Raw genomic sequence first — 23,440 nt, forward strand, 5'->3', positions numbered from 1 at the left:
CCACAAGTGCCAGTAATTTCACCGGATGTCTTACTCTCCACGCCGAAACTTGCTCCACTTGCTCGTTTGCCATCCAGTCGATTAAAAAAAAAACATTGAAAACTCAGTTTAGTCTTAAATCGGTCCCATTGGAACCAGCGTGCAGCTCACCGCACAGTGGGGCTCAATCATATTGCTCAATATAAATTAATACTTTTCTATGTTCATATATTTCTTAGTTTAATTACTACTTCTAAAGTCACAATATCGTTGTCCCGCTCGACGCCTTAGCCAATGATGTAATCCAGGATAGTTTTGTAAAAATATGTACCTAAATAAAAAATGACGATATACACAGCTACTTTCAGCAAAATACCGAGATATTTTGAAGTTTAATGACTTGTTCCGGCTGTGTGCCGACGCTCCAGCCTGCGGCGGATAAAAGCCTTTCAAACTCAAAACATTCCGCGCTCCAACTTTTGCCGCTCTTTTGCACATTGTTATCAAATCGAGGGTTTTTCTCAGCGATTCGGTTGATATTGCTTTGTTTTCTGGGTGTTATTGCTGTCGTATCGTAATGGTTGTTTTGCATAACGTTTTATGTTGACGGTCGGTTTTTAAATGATTTGAAAAACGTAATAAAGCCAGCGTTGATTGTTTAGCGTGCGCAGCAATCGCGATCTTCGTCGGTATAAGAAGGTAGTAGAAGGAGGTTATGCTTACCGTAAGAAGCCATGGTGGCCTAGTGGTTTGAAGAAGCCATGGTGGCCTAGTGGTTTGACCTATCGCCTCTTAAGCAGAGGGTCGTCGGTTCGAACCCCGGCTCGCACCTCTGAGTTTTCGAAATTCATGTGCGGAATTACATTTGAAATTTACCACGAGCTTTGCGGTGAAGGAAAACATCGTGAGGAAACCTGCACAAACCTGCGAAGCGATTCAGTGGTGCGTGCGAAGTTCCCAATTCGCACTGGGCCCGCGTGGAAACTATGGCCCAAGCCCTCTTGTTCTGAGAGGAGGCCTGTGCCCAGCAGTGGGACGTGTATAGGCTGGGATGTAAGGCTGAGTTTCCAACAGATGTACGAGGATGAGTTGTGAGGAATATGTTCGACATGAAGCAATAGAAACGTTTCATTTCGGGTCCGACCCACCTTCACACTGAGCCTTCACACCAGTGTTAAGGTAGGTAAATCACTTTCCCAGCCTTCATATTGACCTATTTTGAAATATTCAGTGTGACGGTGGATCATACATAAGTGTTAACGTTGGGTAACCAGGCAACGGTTTAACTTTCGGACAGTTGGACCAATTGCTATGTTCCACTTAAATAAAAAAATTAAAAATATCACGGGACAATTCACACCAATTGACCTAGTCCCAAAGTAAGCTTAGCAAAGCTTGTGTTATGGGTACTAAGCAACGGATAAATATAATTATATAGATATAGTTACATACTTAAATACATATTAAACACCAAAGACCCGAGAACAAACATTCGTATTTTTCATACAAATATCTGCCCCGACACGGGAATCGAACCCGGGACCTCAAGCTTCGTAGTCAGGTTCTCTAACCACTAGGCCATCTGGTCGTCAAACCACCCACTCCACTTATTTATATAAATATTATATTTTAATACAAAAATAGGTAGGTAGATTAGATAATTTATTGAATCAGGCGTTACTTTGCGGAGGTCCATATCAATGAACTAAAAGAAATGTCTTTCACGTCGAAGCGGAGCCACGGATCGACGTGATTTTTGGCATCAAGCTTCTAGTCATTTATCCATTTTATTAGATTTTTAACCTCCGACGGAAAAAGAGGGGTGTTATAAGTTTGACCGCTATGTGTGTCTGTGGTACCGTAGCTCTTAAACGGGTGGACCGATTTGAATGCGGTTTTTTATTGAAAGCAGGTTTTCTAGCGATGTTTCTTAGGCATGTTTTATCAAAATTGGTTCAGCCGTTTTTGAGATATTGAACTTTGAAGTTACAAAGTCGGGGGTTTTCCAACTTTTTTAACTGACTTCAAAAAAGGAGGAGGTTATCAATTCGGTTGTATTTTTTTTTTTTTTTTTTTTAATGTTTGTTACCTCAGAACTCCGTCATTTATGAACCGATTTCAAAAATTTTTTTTTAGTTCGTCTAGGAATGCTTTCAATTAGGTCCCATAAGCAGCAAATTAGGATCTGATGATCTGATCTTAAGGAAATCGAGGGAACTCTTCAAATATTGTAGGGACACCTATAGTAATTTGGATATATTTAGCAGTAACTCGTGCATTTACTCTTGCAAATCATAATTTGGTGAAGTGGAACTGATGATGAAGACCAGATTTGACCAACGGAACTACTACTATCAATAACAAGTATTGCACGGGTTAAATTTAAATTATCATGATTAATATACTTACCTAGATAAGAAACTAAGAAGAAGCTTTAAGTTAATGATTCTTTCGAACTGATCTGATGCTGAAGCCAGAAGGTAGGCAACGGAACTCTGTTATAAAACAACGTAACTAAGTCGTGTTTGAGCTTAATGGAATCGTTGTGAGATGTTCTTTGGCTACAAATCACTAAAAAGTGATAAATAAAAAATTTTTTAACAAAAAGTAAAACCGACTCCAAAAAAATAAAAAAATAACAAAAATGGAACCGACTACAAAACCCTTGAAAATATTTTTCTAGGTAAGTAGGTACGTACTAGCTCGAAGTCGGTGACTCAGCACGACCCAGCAGGAGGGATTGAAACCCATAGTATGTAGGTGAGGTAGACGACTATTGTGAATTGTCCCACTCCTGCTGGCTCGTGCTGAGGCACCGACTTCGAGCTAGTACGTACCTACTTACCTAGAAAAATATTTTCAAGGGTTTTGTAGTCGTTTCCATTTTTTGTTATTTTTTTAATTTTTTGGAGTCGGTTTTACTTTTTTGTTAAAATTTTTGTTGGTAACGATCTTTCTAAGAAATGCTATCCATTCCGTCTGAACTTTCATTAGCTTGTGCATCAATCATACTTCGTGTCATAAATAAATATATCATTAAATACACGTACCTAACTAATAGTAGATTATTGTCGTGGCCTGGAAGTAGGCAATTGCAGGCTGAGTATGAGTATTAAACGGACGAGCTTGCGAGTCCGTTTAACTATTACGAAGCCAGCAATTGCTATTGCAGCCGAGACTAATATAAAGCTTTTCTTAAAGCTTTCTTCCTTTATTTCCTTGTTTTTTTTTTAAAGCTTGTTTTGTTTTTCTTTTTAAATGGTGAATAGTTCTGAAATAGAATAAACTTTTTCTCAAAATATATTATAAAATTTAATTTTATTCCAATATTTGTCTTATGCTTTCCCGCCTTTTTTCATTAAAAATAAACTGCAGGTGTATTTTTCCACCGAAAATACCACAAGCTACTTATTTAGACCCAATAGAAAAAGTCCGGAGTTCCAACAAAATATCTGATACCGGCCATTAAACTTGGCTGTATACGACTTGTGCCAACATTTCCATGGCCTTTTGAACTTTAAAAAAAATGTGACTGATTGCAGGCGCGCTAATTCATTATTGTCGAGCTAGTGCGCCAATCTTTTTAACTTTTTAATTTTTCGCTGACCATAAACTATGCACTTCACCTTCTGATATGTAAAGAATAATGTCAACTTTTACGGACATTTTTGAGAAAAAGTCTATTGTGTCCTTAACTTTTAGGAACATTTTGTACCTACACAAGATCAGCAAATACCGCTTCAGCAACTAAATCAAATTTAGCTAACATTAATATTAATACTGTATTATCTCATTACTTTATACAAATACAAATATTGTGGTTGCTTGTGTCTTCATAGTTACAGCAGTCGAGGAAAGTTACCGGAAACTTAGCAACGTAAATATTGAAACTAAAACGTGTTCAAAAGTTTTGTTGGGTTTGCTTTACACGCAAACGAGAATGTATAGTATTTTAGCGTAGGTAATCGTATATTTGTTTTAGTGAAATTTATTCTGCGGTACCTTAGATGAATGATTGGTCTCGCACGCTCGCTCGACTAGATACCGCCGGCGTACTTGTCAAATGCGGCAACAAATAGTACGCCGAATTCGGCGTACCCGAGCCCGAGTCGAGTCAGTCGCCTTGCAAACTGTGCGTAAGGTGCATATGTACCGAATTTTTGTTAAATTTTGGTCATAAACCGAAGTAAAATTCCAGTTTTCACAGTGAAACTATTTAAAAATAATACTACAAGAAATAAGAAGCACACTGGGATCACATACCATCAGTAAATATCGTGTAATTTCGAAATTACAAAATAAAATAACATGAACCCTAAACGCCATTCTGTGTTGCCGCGTAGGTACACAAGAATCAAATTCCCCGTGGTTGAGATTTTAATAAATTGAATTTTATTGATAACATCATTAAATGATGATACCCCCACCACAAAGTGTCTGGCAATGAAGGATGGCATTTCTAATATCATTCCGAGTAAAATATATAAAAATTGGGTGATTTAAATAAATACTAAGACCAAAGTTAAGTTATTATAGGTACTATGTTTGATACGTTTTATTTCCAATAGCGCTCAATATCCAAACTTCATAGTGAAGTATCGTTCTTACCTGTGTTAGCACCATATTGAAAAATAAACAGCCTTGATACTATGACAAAGGTCTGCCTCGACTGGGATCTTGGTCCAAAAGGCGAACGCTCGATGTTTTGTTTCAAGTGATGCTCAAGTTTATCAGCATCTTTTTAAGCAAGCTAAAGGGATCTCCAGTAGTTAAGTGATGTGTGGTACAAAGTGATAACAATTGGCACTAAGATCCGAAGCTTCCAGCCGTCGCGAGATAGTTTGTTGACGTTGAAATACGACTGTAACTCGATTTTTCCAAGAAACCTTTCGGGCTTTAGCTAAGGAGATTGATAGACTTAATAGGTTTGGGCCGGATAATGTGATAAATTATCTAGCTTGGTGATGGAACAGATCTGCCGTCTTATCCCGTTTTACTCAGCTAAAATACTAAAAGAAACTAGATTAATTAAAAAAAAATGTTCGTATTATTATTATGTTCTTTATTTTTCTTTCATTCTTAGGTTTAGGTTTTTATAATAGTTATAAAAAGTAAAATACTGAAAAGTACATACAAAATAAAAATATTATAAAAACCTAACCTAGTTTGCCGCCGGTAACGGGGCAGGGCCCAAGCTACCGGTGGTCAGGGCCGCAGAGTGAGGAACCTCTGGACGATGCGTGTCGTGTCCAGAAGTACCGCCTTCTGTATCTGGCCCTTGATCCAGCCATCTAGCGAGTCTCTTGAGATGTTGGTCGAGACTCTTCGCTATTAGACCTTTTGCCGAAACGACTATCGGGACAATGACCGTCGAGTCAACATCCCACATAGCAGTCACCTCGTGAGCCAAGTCAAGGTACTTGCTGAGTTTGTCCTTCTCGGCCTTCACGAGGTTCTCGTCATGTTAGATGGTGATGTCGACGAGCACTGCCTGGCGGTTTGATCGATCTGTCAGCACGATATCAGGCTTATTGGCTACAATAGTCCTGTCCGTGATGACAGGTCGATCCCAATAGAGCGTGGCACGACCATTTTCGAGAACTGGCGCAGGGACATACCTATAATACGGCACCTCAGAGTCTACAAGGCCGTATCGAAGAGCAAGTTGCTGGTGGATAATCCTGGCTACTAATTTATGTCTGTGCAAATACTCACCGTTAGCAAGATGAGAACAACCGGAGATAATATGCCTATCCCCAGGACGGCGGCATGCCCGACAAATGTCGACCGTACCGTCCTTCAGGATATACCTACCATATTATTATTATTATTACTCCCCTCATTGGCGGCCTTAAGGCTTGAGCCAATGTCAGTTAAATTAAAGATTAATGAATATATTTCTCTTCTTCTTCACGTTGTCCGCTGATTGTAGTTTTTGCAACTTGCCGGTGAAATTACTGGCACTTGAGGTATCCCATCTTAGGCCTCTAGGTTGGCAACACATCTGCAATACCCCTGGTGTTGCAAATGTTTATGGGCGGTGGTGATCTCTTACCATCTGGAGACCCATTTGCTCGTTTGCCATCTAGTCAAATAAAAAAAAAACAAAAACCACGCGGAGACAACTTGCGCATAAAAAATGTCAGACACGAGAGCAATATAGAATTTTGTGATCACCGTTCACTGTTAAGGTTAATCGCCGCATAAAACACTGACAAAATTATACTTCAACTAGCCAAAGAAGCGAAAATACCAAAATTAGATGTTGTCTACATCCGCCATGTTCGAATGCTACAAATCGAATCAAAAATGTTCGTATGTACTCATAATTACACCGGATTGACGGGTGAAAGTCTGTACTGACGTTTATTAGTGCGAGAGCACATTAAACTAATTTTATTAGTTGATATCGATAAAAATGACGTACAACCATTGTGTAATTTTAAGAATTAGAATTAAGAAGAAAATGTTGATCATTGTGCATGTACATACACAACAAAAAATAAATAAACTAAAACAAACTTTTTGAGGAATTAACTTCTTTAATATTTTATAAAAAGTTAGAGCCTCCTTAAAGGCTCCTTGAAGGCCCGATGCTAAAAAACATGATTCATAAACGTCTATTAGTAACTAAACTAACCTATACCTAACGAAGATTTTCGTAATTGCAGCGAAATTTAAACGATTACTTCAATAATGCTAAGCCGCTAGCACAATAGAGCTTCTTACAAAGCCTTTCTGAACTACATTGTTCACGGCAAATCCTTCAGCATATAATTTTATGTCAAGGAATTTCCATTTCAAATAGCTCAAGGACCTTCTTGGTAGCATTAAATTGTTTGTATACGTTTCTGAAATTCCTGTACAGAGTTAGTAAACAAAAGCTAGGTATACCTACAATAACTTAATTCTCTTCAGACTGTCTTCAGTAACGATTGGGTACAAAGATTAGTTGCCATGGAACTTGCCCGACGCAAAAAGAGGGGTGTTATAAGTTTGGTCGCTATGTGTGTCTGTCTGTGGCACAGTAGCTCGTAAACGGGTGGACAGACCAGAAATCAGGTTTTCTAGCGATGGTTCTTAGACATGTTTCATCAAAATCGGTTCAGCTGTTTTTGACATATTGAACTTTGAAGTGACAAAGTCGGGGGTTTTCCAACTTTTTGTCGGTTAGGTTATTATTAGTTTATTTAACGCTATTTTAAGGCAAATGTGTGATTAAGGAAAATATATTTTTTACTTTTTGATGCTCCTTTGAAAAGATAGCTTAAGGCTGAGTATCCACCAGAGATGTGCGAGGTTAATGTTGCGAGGAATGTGTTTTCATGAACCAATACCGCTTCATTAGCCTATCCTCGCACAGCATATCTTTGGTGGAAATACCTAACTAACATACAGCCTTAGTTGCTAAGGTATTTGGAATTGCAGATTACAAATACTAGGTACCAAATACTAAATCATCATCATCCCAGCCTATATACGTCCCACTGCTGGGCACAGGCCTCCTCTCAGAACAAGAGGGCTTGGTCCATAGTTCCCACGCGGGCCCAGTGCGGATTGGGAACTTCGCACGCACCATTGAATCGCTTCGTTGGGTTGTGCAGGTTTCCTCACGATGTTTTCCTTCAGCGCAAAGCTCGTGGTAAATTTCAAATGTAATTCCGCACATGAATTTCGAAAAATTTATAGGTGCGAGCCGGGGTTCGAACCCACGACCCTCTGCTTGAGAGGCGATAGGTCAAACCACTACCAAATACTAAATACAATTACTTTATTATGACAACTCGATAATTGATTTGTGAACCTTACCAAATGACAGGCCTGCCAAATGCTCGCTGGAGTGCGACATGTGGTTATAATATAATGACCAAAAACCGTCAAGCTGTTAGTTTAGGCTACACTTAGGCTGCAAACAACACCAAAGAAATATACACACATACATACATACATACATACATACATATACAACAAACAAACATAAGCTCGAAAAAAATAACCCTTCTTTGGGCCGTCGGGTAAAAACTAAACCCATCCTGTCTTTCAAACTGTTGTTTTGTTCTACTTTACAAAATTGTCAGGCACCATTGGTCTTTCTTTGAACCTCCGTTTTCTATTTTAGTTTCCAATTTTCCCAATAAATTACGTGTTAGTGGCGCGGCCGTATATTTACGACGCCCGACACTCGTCCGCCGGCCATTTTTTCCAGAAAACCAATGACAGGGAACGAACTAACAAGATCCTTGGTACACTTCATATGTGTATCTTACAACTTTCAACGAGCAATTCTTGTGTATTTATTTATTTCAAAGATCTCGAAAACTCATTATCATTATCATTAATTGGTGTGAATTGTCCCGTGATATATATTATTTATTTATTTATTCATTCAATAAACTATCCTATCTGTCCTTCCCCGGAACTCAAACCATCTTTAAGCTTACCAAGTTTTATCTATATCCGCTCAGTGGTGTAAGCGTGAATATGTAACAGACAAACACGCTTTTGCATTTATAATATTAGTATTGATTGTATGGATGTTTCAAACCGCTATAAGTAGGTTAAAAACCACGATGTGTGAGCGGATCCGCGGGTCAAGGTTACGTGTAACATCAGAATGTACGTAGGTAGTAATTGCTCAAATTAATGACTGACGTTTCATGAATAACCTTTATTTTGTAGATAACAATCGACAAACGGCTAAGTATCGTTGTCGTGACTTTTGACAGCCGTTTACACGTGAAAATGTCGATTTACGATGTAGGCGGGTCTCGACAGACATTCAGCAGTGTAGTGATGGACTTATAAACTGGAGGTCTAAAGTTTAAATCTAAGTTGGAAGCTTCTCCAAAGAAACATGATTTAACAAAAAAACTGAGAACTCGGTCGCCCAGGTACCACATAGTAATCTGTAAACTTCATTGAAAGCACTTGTTAGCATTTATCACGGCTGGTTAACATGGATTTAAACTTAAGTCCCCGTGACTTGAAACAACATAAACCTATCTTCTCGTCCGCAACTTGTTCGAAAGTTGCGGCAAGTTGACGCATAATAAATCATCCAAGTAACCACAACAGTTGACCTAAGCAAATTTAAACGTGATAAGACCTTAATATTATGATAAAACACGGCCAGCAGTTTCTACAGTTTCTTTTAAATCAAAGCCAAAATATCTTTATACAATTTAGGTTATAAGCACTTCTGAATGACAAAAAGTCTACCACCGGTTTGGAAAAACCTAGTCCTTTCTTTTAAGATTCACTTAAGAGGAATTATTTTTTGTCCATTCTTTTGATTGGCGGATGGCCTCTTAAAAATACGAATATAGGTTGGTGTTTTTACCCTAAAAATCATCACAATGATGAGCGAGGATGAACGAGCAAGTGGGTGTCCTGATGGTAAGAGATCACCACCGCCCATAAACATCTGCAACACCAAGGGTATTTCAGATGCGTTGCCAACCAGAGACCTAAGATGGGATGCCTCAAATGCCAGTAATTTCATCGGCTGTCTTATTTCCACGCCGAAACACAACAATGCAAGCACGACGACGCAGGTTAACAGGGAGTTAATGTCTCGCATAGGCATAGACGTAGCTACTTTGCCAGGAGTTAGCAATACCAGCTTTGCATCATCATCATCATTTAAGACGTGGGACGTCCACTGTTGGACATAACCTCCGCTGTAGACCTCCCCATTTGCTTCGGTTAGAAGCTGCCTGCTTTCACCGTGAACCAACAATAACCCACTATTTTATACTGGCTGTTATAAAAACATACAATTTCACTCTAGTGATCAAAGGAAATATCGAACCTGAGAAAAATATTTATCAACATTATGAAAAAGGAAAAGAGAAAATGATGATATTCATCAAAGGCAGAAAGATATCAGACACGTAAAGAAAGAACTGACACGTTTCAACAGTCTTTCGTTAAAAGTAATAATGGATTTTCAGGAATTAGACTTTGAACGATATTTTGTAAAATTTTTGTTACAATACTATTGGGTATCAAACATGCTAAGTAAAAATGAGAAAAATTAATGAAGGAAGACTAAAAGACAGGGGAAATATCGCTAGAAGGCGTTAGTATTGTGAGCTTTTTTGATGTTACTGTGTTGTTGCGTTGATTATAATATCGGCAATAATTCTATATCGACAAACATATCGATATTATCGAAAGTTCGATATCGTTGCAACCCTGCCCCACTTAAACTGTACTTGCCGATCTGCGGTCTCCATTCGAGAACATTTCGACCCTAACGCCAATAATGTTCTTCGTGCCATGGCGTGCCCATTATTACTTCTATGAGCTAATTCGCTTGGCTATATCTGTGACCCTCATTATTTTACCTATCTCCTTATTTCTGGCTAGCTACTACGAAACTCGAAACTCGAAGCTCGTATCGTACCGTCCCTCTCGCTCTCGTATTAAATAGAATAAGTGTCAGAGGGACCGCATGACACGAACTTCGAGTTTCGTAGTAGCCCTGCAGAGCCTGAGTCCACAATTAAATGGCATTCGCTTTCTGAAAACAATTTCGATATTGAAGTAGCGCTTTGAGATATTATTTTCAAGTTAAGTATTTAAAACGTGGTTGACCTATGGTCTCTCATGCAGGGGATCGTGGGTTCAAACCCCGGCTCGCACCTCTGAGTTTTTCGAAATACTTGTGCGAAATTGCATTTGAAATTTACCAGCTCTATGCTGAGCTCTATGGTGAAGGAAACATTGTGAGGAACCTGCACAGACCTGCGAAGCAAATCAATGGAGTGTGTGAAGTTGATGCGGGCCCGCGTGGGAGCTACGGCACAAGCCCTCTCCTTCTGCAGCAGTGGGACGGATATAGGCTGGGAAGATGATATTAGTATACCTAGTGCCATCCACGAAGACGCGTGATTTTGTCGAAATTAGCCATTAACGACATTGTAATAAGAACCACGGCACGCGTCATCGCGAATGACTCTACCTATACTCGTACTTGCTTTAATGCTCATTCATTGTCTTCAGGTGGTATACACATGGGAGATGGACTTCAACCGCAGCGTCCTGGGTGCGTCGACGCTGCTGGTGCCTCGCACGACGCCCACGGCCAGCCCAGGGCCCGGTCCAGCTGGCATGCCCGCATGGGCTCACAACTCCTGGGTCTGCGTGTTTGCTGCCATGCTAGCTGTGGCGATCCTGGGCAACGCCATCGTTATATGGATAGTTACTGGTTAGTATCAAATGTTGTGGCGTAAGTGGGCGTTTTTAAAAAAAGTGTACCCTTTCTTTTTTTTGAAATTTTGGAAAAATATGGTTTTTCCTACTCAGAATCAAGAGCACAATCGATTCCAGTAGTTTAAAAAAATGTCCCCAAAAAAAATGACAGTTTAGCGACGTTTTTTTATACACTCAGTATGGGATCGTCTCCGCAGGACGGAACTCTTCAACGGTTAATAGCATCGACTTGAAATTTGGTATGCAAATGTAGTTTGAGTGACAGTAAAAGTACAGTCAACAAAAAGTGCAGTCAGCAAAAAAAGGCTTGTCTTAAAATTGAAATTTTTATGGTTAGGTTATTTTTTAAACGCCCAAGTCATGGTGGCCTAGTTGTTTGACCAATAGCCTCTCGAGCAGAGGATCGTGGGCTGACACCCGGGGTCGCACCTCTAGTTGTTCCTAGTTCATGTCCAAAATTAAATTTTGAATGATGATGATCAAAGTTGTGCCCGTGCCTGTTTTTTACCCCAGACGCAGAAAGAGGGCTGTTATAAGTTTGACCGCTATGTGTGTCTGTGTGTGTGTCTGTCTGTGGCACCGTAGCTCTTAAACGGGTGGCCGATTTGAATGCGTTTTTTATTTGAAAGCAGGTTTTCTAGCGATGGTCCTTAAACATGTTTCATCAAAATCGGTTCAGCCGACTTTGAAGTCGGGGATCTTCCAACTTTTTGTTGGTTAGGTTATAGAATAAACTCAAATTCAAAATCAAAAATATTTATTTCGGATATACATTTAGCAACTTAACAATTTAACATAAAACGGACCCATAAGTGCTGTTTTATTGTGAACACGTTGATATAGGGTTGTCTGCATTTAATTAAAAATAATTAAAAACATTTGAATCATTAATAAAAATAGCCTGTCCAGGATTTTTTAGCAAACCTATTTCTAATATATATTCTAATATTATGAAATTTATTTTATTGTACATTTCATTCTATTATCAGACCGGTAAAGTGAAGATCGATGTAGGCGTGTATCTTCTACTATCAAGCAAATTTATAGTGAAACATCACCATCGATTGATTAAATTTATCTGACGGATAAATGTGATGCTGTCTCTGTTTGTTTTGTTCGAATAGACGGGGACGGCATCACATTTATCAGTCAAATAAATTAATCAATGGGTGGTGAAACAGCCCCTAACTATTGTTATTAGTCCAAAACCTCACGATAAAAAAGTATTATCAATATCTCACGATATTGCTATCTTCTGAGTCAGAGAGTGTAGCCGCAAAAAAAACGGTTCGTTAAACATGGCGGGGCCATTTCCGATGGGAAAATCTTCGATCCAGCAGCGATATTCGATGGTAGTTCATAAACGCAATGAACTAGAAAATTGCTATCTTTTGTACAGCCACAGATTTTGATGTATCTTTACTTCTAAGTTATGTTGAGTAGAAAAAAATTGTTTCGTGATTTTACTAGTTTTTAGGGTTCCGGAGCCAAAATGGCAAAAACGGAACCCTTATAGTTTCGCCATGTCTGTCTGTCTGTCCGCCCGCGGCTTTGCTCAGGGACTATCAATGCTAGGAAGCTGTAATTTTGCACGAATATATAAGGAAACTATGCCGACAAAATGGTACAATCAAAAATTTAAAAAAAAATTTTTTAGCGTACCACCCATAGACGTAAAGTGGGGGTGATTTTTTTTTTCTCATCCAACTCTGGTGTATGGGGTTTTGTTGGATAGGTCTTTTAAAACCATGAGGGGGAGGACTCATTTTATTTGGAAAATAGTTTACGCGGGGGGGGGGTCTCCACTCCTTTGTTGCCCCAAGATCTCCGGACCTCTAAATCCGGCCCTGGCGCCACATACAGCGTGTATTTTTGATACTACCTCAAACTGTAACCAGACGAAGATTTAACAAATTGTTAATTTACTACCAAAGCGTAATTTATTTGTGAAATATTTTAATACTTTGATACGAGAGAGAACGTTCTGTGACAGCCGTCATGTCCAGTCAAGGGCATAAATATATATACGTTCCCAATGCGTCAAAAATACCTGTACAGTTGATTAGCCAGAAATTTTTGAAGCCTTGGGAACGTATATATATTTATGCCCTTGACTGTCCACAAGTGCGACGTTTTGAATAAAAACAAAGTATATCGCGTAGTGATACATTGCGTGCTAATTAATTTTGTAAGGAATATAATGTCATTTTTTTTTACTGAAACATAATAAAACGTGATTATTAGGGCCTTCACTAACTGCCCTTAAAGTTTGAGGTAGTATCAAAAATACACGCAGAGAGTTATGAAGCGAGATGCGATTTTTTTTTAGGTTACGTGTATCTTAAGAAGACAAAGGTGCCACACGCTTTCCATTATTGTTTGTTGACAGCCCACCGCCGCATGCGCACGGTGACCAACTACTTCCTGGTGAACCTGTCCTTGGCCGACCTGATGATGGCGTCGCTCAACTGCCTCTTCAACTTCATCTACATGCTGCACAGGTAATAACAACCATGCCTTGCCCTTTATGCATCAGGCAGAGAAGTGCGAGGATGTGTTGCGAGAAATGTGATTTTCATAAATCAATAGAAACGAGTCATTTATCTACTAGAGTTTACACTGGTAGTTACAATCGAAATCCCAGAATTTTGCAAAATTCCCCTGGGAATTCCCAAGAATTATATCGTGGTCTTCATTGAGTTTTGTTGGGAACAACTGTCCAAAATTTTAAGATCCTGAAACCAGCGGTTGAAATTTCAAGATTTTATCCCTTTCCCGTGGGAATATCGGGATAAAAAGTGGAATATATATAGTTCTCCACATCGGTTTGGATGACAGCGATCCTAAAAAAAACTATTCCATAATGACGCCTTTATTATTAGCTCTCATATGGCTGGCTAGGCCGAATTAACTTTTAAATACTCTCCTATACACGTGACTGTACTTGCCCAGGTGAGTGTATGTGTACGTTGTAAAAGGACTTTGCTTTTTAACGCTGTGAGACGCTCAATCCTCAAATAATGCCAAGATGACCTCTTTGCAGCAAGTGGAGTAGAGTATACACGGACTCAATTTAACTTACATCGATCGAATGCATTGAAGTACTTCTATCCCACTTCTGCGTAGATTAACTACATAATCATTGTTAGATGCATGTGGGTGGGTCCACCGGTATGCACCACAGAGCGGAATTTTCATGGTATTTTTTTGATCCGTCATAGTGACTTGTCAGTGATCGACTTTCGATATACGTACATATGTATTTCGATACACAACATAGGTACTAAAGAAGATTAAAAGTAGAGGTAAACAATAGGCAGCCTTAAGTTAAAGAGCGATGTCTTCCAATTAACTTTCGAGTAGTTGAAAATGTGAAATAGACATATCCAATATGCAATGAATGGATAGCAATTTCTAATTTAGTAATTTCAGTTCCGGTTTTTTTTATTTCGTGTTGAAATTCTTCTGTTGTAATGTTAACAAGTGTTCCATTAATGTCTCTATAAAAGAGGTACCGTAAACTGCTTTCCCGTGTAGATAAAAGTTTAAAACCTATAAGAGTGCTAAGTTATCGGCTCTAAATGGAATCAGGCAATGTAGGGGCTAGAAGGCAAAGTTGAAGCAGTTTACGGTAGATGATTTTTTTAATTATTTTCCGTTTTTAAGCTACTTCTTTTACAGTCAAAATATCCATTTGTATGCGGAAAAAGAACGCTCTACATAATGTAATAAGTTTACGACAATCTAATTTAAAGTCTAGTCATTTAGCTAGAGTCGATAAGTGAGAAGTCACTTTGGCAGGTCATAAAATGACGTGAAAATTCCGCTCTTTGGTATGATGTCCACAGCTAGAAGCAGACTTACCTACTAATCTCACTTTGCCTTTTGTAGACCTCAGTCATTTTATAATTATGCTTTAAGGTATGTACAACGTTATACGGACACAGAAGAAAAATGTATTTTTTATCCCACATAATCCGATGAAATTCCCAACTCGTGTGCTGGGATTTTTTTCGCTTTGTAGCGGGCAAAGACAAGGATTATTTTTGCTAGCGACATTGTAGCTGAAAAGTTGCCACGGTAATGCATTAGAGATGAAGGTTTCACTGGGCGTACTCGTAGTTAATTAGATTCGCATTTTTTACAATGTTAACGTCAAAGTGTAACGGATAATCATATTAAATATAATGACCCGGATAACTCACGTCTTAAATCGAGTTTAGCTCGACATGTTTCGGGCTAATCTGTAGCCCTTCGTCTTCGGAGCAACGCGACTCAGCGGCTGCTGCAACACGCGCACTGCGCGCCGCCGCTCTGCTCGCGCGACTACCCGACGAAACTGACACCGGCACACAACTACCCGCGTTTTCATCATTATTACAACTGTCAAATGTAGGGTAGCACACAACACTAACAACATCGCTCTGTAAAGGTACGTTCACACACACCGATGACGCAGCACGAGTATTTAACACCGTTTTCCAACTCGGAGGTACCGTCCAACCACTATCCCGGTTGAAATTCGGCCGACGACTAATCTAAAATTCTAATTAATGAAAAATTTCTCTCTCGCAAGTACAGATACCTTATCACCCCTACCTTTCCCCCCCTTACCTTTTAAGACGTGAGTTATCCGGGTCATTATATTTAATATGAGTGAGTCTCACGGTAGTTTCATGTTCAAAATTGTAACGGATAATGTTAAGTCGAGGACTAGTACAGTTAAGGACGCGCCGGGCTTCTAGCGTATTTATTGCATTAATTTAATCCCTTCCTGTGTCATATAGGTACATTATGAGTTAACCACAGTTAAAACATCTTGCAAAACAGGGGGTGAGGTTGAGGGGGGATGCTCAGTCAAATTTGCCCAACCGCTACCCAAATTTGCCCAACTACTACTTAAATTTGCCACCATCTACTCAAATTTGCCCAAGTATTTACTCAAATATTTTGGATTTATTTTATGACACATACCTACACTGTAGCATTTTCAATCAGTAAATTCTAATTTTATAGTATAATTCATATGAAAACCCTTGTTCGGGCATAAAATAAATGGTATTTGAATATGAATCAATATCGAGCAAACCAGTCATAGATTGCAATAAATGCTCACCGCGTTGGATTCGACCCTTTTAGTGTATGAGAGGGTTGAGTCGTATTTTAATTTGGCTGGATGGGTAACAGAGAAAACTGTTTATTCTTGATACAAGACCATATTAAAGAAAAATACAAGTTGCTCCTTTGATTTGTAAAAAAATAATAATAAAAGCGTACTTTCATGGGATGGTAGCCCAATGGCCTACCACAACGACCACCCACCTATAACCTCTCACCTACCTACTGGCCTACCACCCAGCCTAACCCTCTCAAGCAAAGGATCGTGGGTTCAAATTCTTAGCTCGTGCCTCTGAGTTTTTAGATAATAATGAGTGAAATTATATTTAAAAATTACGGTTAAGGAAAACATCATGAGAAAACCAGCACAAACCTGCAAAGAAATTCAATAGTATATGTTAAGTTTCCAATCTCTTATTCTGAAAGGGATCTATGGCCAACTGGGAGGATGATGAGACACTATATATGTATCGATCAACGCTGCCGATGCCCGAGGGATAACATCGCGTTTGGTTACACGTTTATTAGCTACCAGAGCCGTCTCCAGATTTTAATAGACAGACCTGCAGGGCTAGTACGAAACTCGAAACTCGAAGTTCGTGTCGTGCGGGCCCTCTGACACTTAAACTATTTAATACGAGAGCGGGCGGGACGGTACGATACGAACTTCGAGTTTCGTAGTAGCCTTGCTGGACGTTTAGGGGCAATGACACTACATTAGGAAGCCACCACTGGGTTACTGCATTAAAAAAAAAACAATTTCTAAAAGATTCAGATGAAATATTATTGTTAGAAATCGGCCAAGAGTGTGTCAGGGTTCCGTACTAATCCTTCCCACTAATATTATAAATGTGAAAGTTTGTGAGTAAGTATGTTTGTTACTTCTTCACGCTGAAACAGCTGGACGGATTTGGATGAAATTTGTCAAAAAGTTAGTTTATAACCTGAATTAATACATAGGATTCTTACTTTTTATCCCGATATTTCCACGGGTTAGGAATAAAATCTCTAAATAACAACTGCTGGGCTTAGAGTTTTTAAATTTGGTATGTAGGTAGTTGAACATCTGGAATAACACATAGGCTACTTTTTATCCCGATATTCCTACGGGATAGGTATAAAATCTTGAACTAATAACCGATGGGCATAGAGTCATGAAATTTGGTACGTAGATAGCTGGACATCTCAAATAACACATAAGCTACTTTTTGTCCCGATATTCCCACGGTTTCTTTTTTCTTTTTTCTATTCTGGCAACCCATTTTGTAATTTCATTTATTTTAATTAAATAGGAAAGTATTTTTTTTTTACTAAAAATTGTATCGGTCTCACTTAACCGTATTTTTTTTAATGTATAATGACCAGATGGTCCCAAAGGAAGACCAGCGCCGTTCGCAAGACCGGCAGATTGCTGATTTGGGACCATTTCGTGACATGCATACGTTACTATTTTTTTTTTTTTTGTATTATTGTTGCTGTTTTTTAGAAAAATATGGCGCTGTCCATTGGAGGACAATTTTGCCAGTGTCTAATAGGTTTTGCCGTTGTACGGTAAAAATTCTAGAAAACGAAATATGAGACGTAATGGTGGATGAACGATGACAGCGCGAATACTATTTCTGTTTTTATTATTATTGTTCTTATCCATGTCACGTCACGTCATGTCATGTCACGAATAAATGTTTTCTTTCTTTCTTTCCTATGTGTTATTCCAGACGTGCAGCTATCCACACACCAAAATTCATCCAAATGCGTCAAACTGTAGCGTGAAGGAGTGAAACACACACACACACACACACACACCACGCCTGTATTCCCAAATGAGATAGGCAGAGCACACGAAACGTTACCGCTTCGGAGCTTCATAGCATTTACTACAAGTATATTTTCAATACATTTAATAGAATAGAATAGAAGACATTTGATCACATTCACAATGTCCACAAAATTTGCTCGAAAAATTCACATTCAAGTTTACAAGCAGAGTTTTAAATGACAAAAATAAAAAATATCGACTTATACGTAGAAAAATGTATAAATATACAAAACTAAGTAATGAATTTGCAAAATTGATTGTAATTATTATAAACTGTAATTTGATTACCTCAGATTTTAATGATTCCACCTTTTATTTATTCGAAAAACTCGCAGTGCCTGAACGCGTCGAACCTTTGCCTGATAATTTTAGTTAACCAATAAAAAACAAAACTTACGCATGCGCATTACGGACGCACCATTTTTGTAAAACTTTGCGTTGTTTTGTTTTTATTTTTCAATTTTGTGTTATTAATTGCCTATTTTCTCACAAATGTATTAAAAGCGTCGTATGAACATGGTTGGCAAGGTTTTGCAACTCGTGACGATGAAAACCCTTGCCTTGCGGCTCGGGTTTATTACTCGTCAACTCATTTGTAAAATCTTACTTAACAACCTCGTATCACAAATAACTATTGTTTGTTTCAGCGATTGGGTGTTCGGGGTTCGCTACTGCCAACTCAGCAACTTTATAGCGAACGTGACTGTCGCCGCCAGCGTGTTCACACTCACCGGTATCTCTTTTGACAGGTAATTTACTATCTTATATCTTTACAAGTATTTACCCGCGGCTTTGCACACGTAAATCATTAGATCCAGCAGCTGAATTGAAATTTTTTGAATTTTCAAAAATTCCCGCGGGAATTCCCGAAAATTAAATCGTGGTTTTCATTGATGTTACATTAAAAACAATGTCAAAATTCTTGACTCTAAACCCAGCAGTTGTTATTTCAAGATTTTATCCCTCTCCCGTTGGAATATCGGAATAAAAAGTAGCCTATGTTTTTTCCAGATGTCCAGCTATCTACATACCAAATTTCAACCAAATCCGCCCAGCCGTTTCAGCGTGAAGAAGTAATAAACATACTCACTCACTCACAAACTTTCACATTTATAATATTAGTAGGATAGTAGGACACTGCCACTGTCAATATATTTTTTTTGTTTTGTAATTAATGTGTGTGTTTTGGTTTCGTACTGTAAGCTTGCATGGGTTATATTCAATAAATCAATAAATAAATAAATATAGACTGCCCATCTGTCCGACTGCCTCTCTGTCTCTGTAACAGGAATAAAAACTGTCCTTTGTCCTTCCTCGGAACACAAACTATCTGTATACCAAATTTCATCTAAATCGGTTTATCGAAAAGGTAACAAACAAACAGACTTACAAACTTTTACAATTATAATATTAGTGCGATATGTGACTTTCTATTGCTACTACAACAGCGAAATTAAATAATGAAACAGTAATTAAAGTTGGTTTGACAAGTGCCTAAAGGCTTTGGCAATCTCTATTAGAGAATCTCTATTTTAATGAGTCAGACAGACTTGAGCTTCAGGCTTTGAAATTCAGACACTATAATAGTCTATTTTCAGGAATGACAAGCACAAAGCTTAATTAACAGTATTTGAATTTCAACTTTAAAATATCCAGATGTCAAAGATCACGCTTTACACAGAATAAATACCTAGTTACTGAACGGTAAATATTTAATGCTACCGGATAAAACTTTTCAATTTATTACATACCTGACATTGTGATATAACAACAAATCTTTAACATTTTTCTTTTGCTTCGTAGAAATAACACGAATTTGATTATTTTTTAACCCAAAAGTTTTAATAAATTCAAACGATTTAAATAAATAACAAATATTGGATTTTTCTAATTGTCAATTTAAAAGACTTTTATTCCAATACCAAATGTTTACTTTTACGGTCATCCCGTAAAACCTAAATTGAAAATACAAACTCTCTATATTTCAGTTTGATTTTTCAATTTAAAAGACTTGGTTTGGCAAATATTTTGTACAAATTAAAAGAAAGAAAGAAAATAATTTATTTATAACAGCAGTGGCACATTACTCAGGTTAGAAAAAAAAGAAATGTGCCGTTATAAAAAAAAGAACACACTTATAAAAGAACGCTTGCTTTATCTTATTACTAGTGTTTACCCAAGACGGCGCACGCGTAAATCATTAGATACAGTTGAATTGAAATTCCGGGATTTTATTAAATTCTCGTGGAAATTCCCTAAAACTACATCGTGCTATTCATTGACAATAAATTAAAACACCCGTGCCAAATTTCATGACTCTAAACCCAGCGGTTGTATAAGAATATCGGAATAAAAAGCAGCCTATGTGTTATTCCAGATTCCAACTATCTACATACCAAATTTAATGACTCTAAGCCCAGCGGTTGTTATTTCGAGATTTTATCACTATCCCGTGGAAAGAATCGAGATAAAAAGTAGCCTATGTTTTATTCCAGAAGTCCAGCTACCTACATACCAAATTTCATGACTCTGAGCCCAGCGGTTGCTATTTAGATACTTTATCCCTATTCTTTGGGAATATCGGTACAAAAAGTATCCTATTCAGGTTATAAACTAACTTTTTGCCAAATTTCATTCAAATCCGTCTAGCCGTTTCAGCGTGAAGAAGTAACAAACTTACTCACAAACTTTCACATTTATAATACGAGTATTATTAGGATTATTTCCGGCGCCATCTTAACACCAGCCTATCGATCACCTCCAGTTTAGTATTCCAGTCACGATTGATAAAGTCCCAAAATTCTACTGGATCTGTGCGCAAAGACTTTATGGAAGACGTTGAATGTGTTGGTTTAGTTTGTGAAAGGAATTTGGCTTCTTGTGGAAAAAGGGATCATTCAATATGTTAAAACGAATAGAGATGGTCAAAGAATTCAGCTTTGGAAATGCCGGCTGTTCTAGGTCTATGCTAGTTCAAATATTATAAATGTGAAAGTAATCTGTACCCGGAGTACAGTTATGTTTGTCTGTTATTTCTTCATCCTGAAACACTGAACCTATTAGATGAATTGTCATGAAGATGCTCGTGAGACCTTAGAATGGCCATAGGATATTAAATGATATTGTAAGGGATAACTCACGTCTCACGGTAGTTTCGTGGCCATAGGATACTTTTAAGAGAAGTTTCCCTGCCGGCCGCGCGGCCGAGTTAGGTATTCGTTTGGCATATTGCGCTGTCTTTATCGCTCGTGACATAAGCGCTCGCAGCCGTCCCCCCCCCCCCCCATGCCTTCCGCAACGACGTCCGTAATTTATATCGAGATAGCTGTAGGCTTTTCGGTTGAATTTTGGGTTTCGTTGTCCTTATATTATACGTAAAGAATAGCACAGAAATCAATGATATTTTACAATCAAGATATTCATTGTATTTTCTATGCCTGTGGTTTTTTCGATTTTTGTAAAAATGCTTTATTAGTCTGTAATTCTCGTGCAAAGTTGACATCTGTTTTTTGTCGACTTTTGAGCTCCTGTAAATATGATATTACACATTTATATGAAAATCTGAAAAACCACAGGCAAAGATAATTCATCTATAACGTCTAGTCCATACTTACAAAATTTCATCTACTTCTCTTGCCTAGTTTCCAAATGAGACCGGGACTACGTTTGTATGGAGAATGGAACGAAGAGACATCTCTTGATAGTTGTGTCTGCTCGCTACATGTAGGATATTTTCATGCATAAACCTACACCCGCGTTCACATAGCGTCTTGTTACTATTTTACTCAGTTATTTTACCGCTAAGCAGCAGTGTTCGCGCTGCTGTGTTCCGGCGCAGACAGCGTACTCGTACCTACTTAAATTTGTTGAAGAAAACCCACTTATATTATTGCGAAAGTTTGTAACTCTGTTTATTTGTTTGTTTGTTACCTGTTCACACCGAAACCGCTGAACCGATTTAAATAAAATTCGGTAAACAGATAGTTTGAACCCCGGGAAAGGATATAGGATAGCCTTTATCCCGGAAAATTGCATAGTAGCCGCAGAATAGCGATAAACAAATTCTACGCGGACGGAGTCACGGGCAACAGCTAGTATTCTACTTATTAAAAAACGGCCAAGTGCGAGTCGTACTGAGGGTTCCATACAAATTATTAAAAACATTTTTTTTTATATGATATAACTAAAAATGTGCACTTCGCAATTTTTCCTTTATTTGTGCTATTAAGACGTTGCTTCGTACCAAATTTCAAGATTCTGAGTTCACGGAAAGTACCCTGTAGGTTTTGATACCCTTGCGAGTGTCGAAAATCTTCAGCATAAACGGCTGTATCTTTTGATTGCGTTGGCTTAGAAGTTTGACTTTTTCATAGATCCAAGGGATAGTAGACTTGAGCATTTGATATAAATTTTAGCTTGATACTTCCACGGATTCCTGAGCAAAGGGTCTTGACAGACAGACAGACGGACAAAAAGTGATCCTATAAGGGTTCCTTTTTTTCCTTTTGAGGTGCGGAACCCTAAAAACAAAATAAACGAGGGAATGTTATCTAAATACATACAATGAACAATAAAGGGTTAATTTTATGGAGCTCATGTTGACCCACTTGCTTCCTACTTGACATAACTTTGGTCCACAATCTGGACATTGTTTGGGTCATATAATTGGCGCAGACAGTTTTTATGGCCCTTTGCGGACACAAGAGCCGTTAAACAGTCATATTGTAAGGGAAGTGTTTGTGCCGATCCCAGTAGATCTTGCAATGTTAGTAACTCAACTTCGTCTGTGTGAAAACAGCAGATATCTATGAATCAAATCATCATCATCATCATCCCAGCCTATATAGGTACGTCCTACTGCAGGGCACAGGCCTCCTCTCGGAATGAGAGGGCTTGGGCAGTAGTTCCCACGCGGGCCCAGTGCGGATTGGGAATTTCACACACACCGTTGAATTGCTTCGCAGGTTTATTGTGCAGGTTTCCTCGCGATATTTCCCTTCACCGTAAAGCTAGTGGTAAATTTCAAATGTAATTCCGCACATGAATTTCGAAAAACTCAGAGGTGCGAGCGAGAATTTATTTATTATTTATTTTATTTTATTATTTTTATTGTAGTTATCTGACCAGTACATAACATGATATCATACTACTAGCTTTAGCCCGCGGCTCCGCCTGCGTGGAATTCGGTTTTTATCGGTGTTGCTGTTCTCTCGGGAGCTGTACGTTTTTCCGTGATAAAAATCCCCGAAATATACACAAGTATACAAGAATTAAAAAGTATTAGAGGGATAGATAGATTTTATCGAAAAT

At 38.3% G+C, this 23,440-nt stretch overlaps 1 protein-coding gene across 1 annotated transcript in view; it reads left to right on the forward strand.

Moving 5' to 3' along the window:
• Positions 1-23,440, forward strand: part of LOC141427594 (tachykinin-like peptides receptor 86C) — a gene marked incomplete in the record, with an annotated part of 87,073 nt that overhangs the window by 18,060 nt on the left and 45,573 nt on the right. Inside the window, 3 exon segments of the mRNA XM_074087182.1 lie at positions 10,987-11,191; positions 13,586-13,697; positions 18,778-18,879. Of these exon segments, the coding sequence (XP_073943283.1) occupies positions 10,987-11,191; positions 13,586-13,697; positions 18,778-18,879 (419 nt within the window).

Source organism: Choristoneura fumiferana, chromosome 4, assembly GCF_025370935.1.
Source record: "Choristoneura fumiferana chromosome 4, NRCan_CFum_1, whole genome shotgun sequence".
Classification (NCBI taxonomy): Eukaryota; Metazoa; Arthropoda; class Insecta; order Lepidoptera; family Tortricidae; genus Choristoneura; species Choristoneura fumiferana.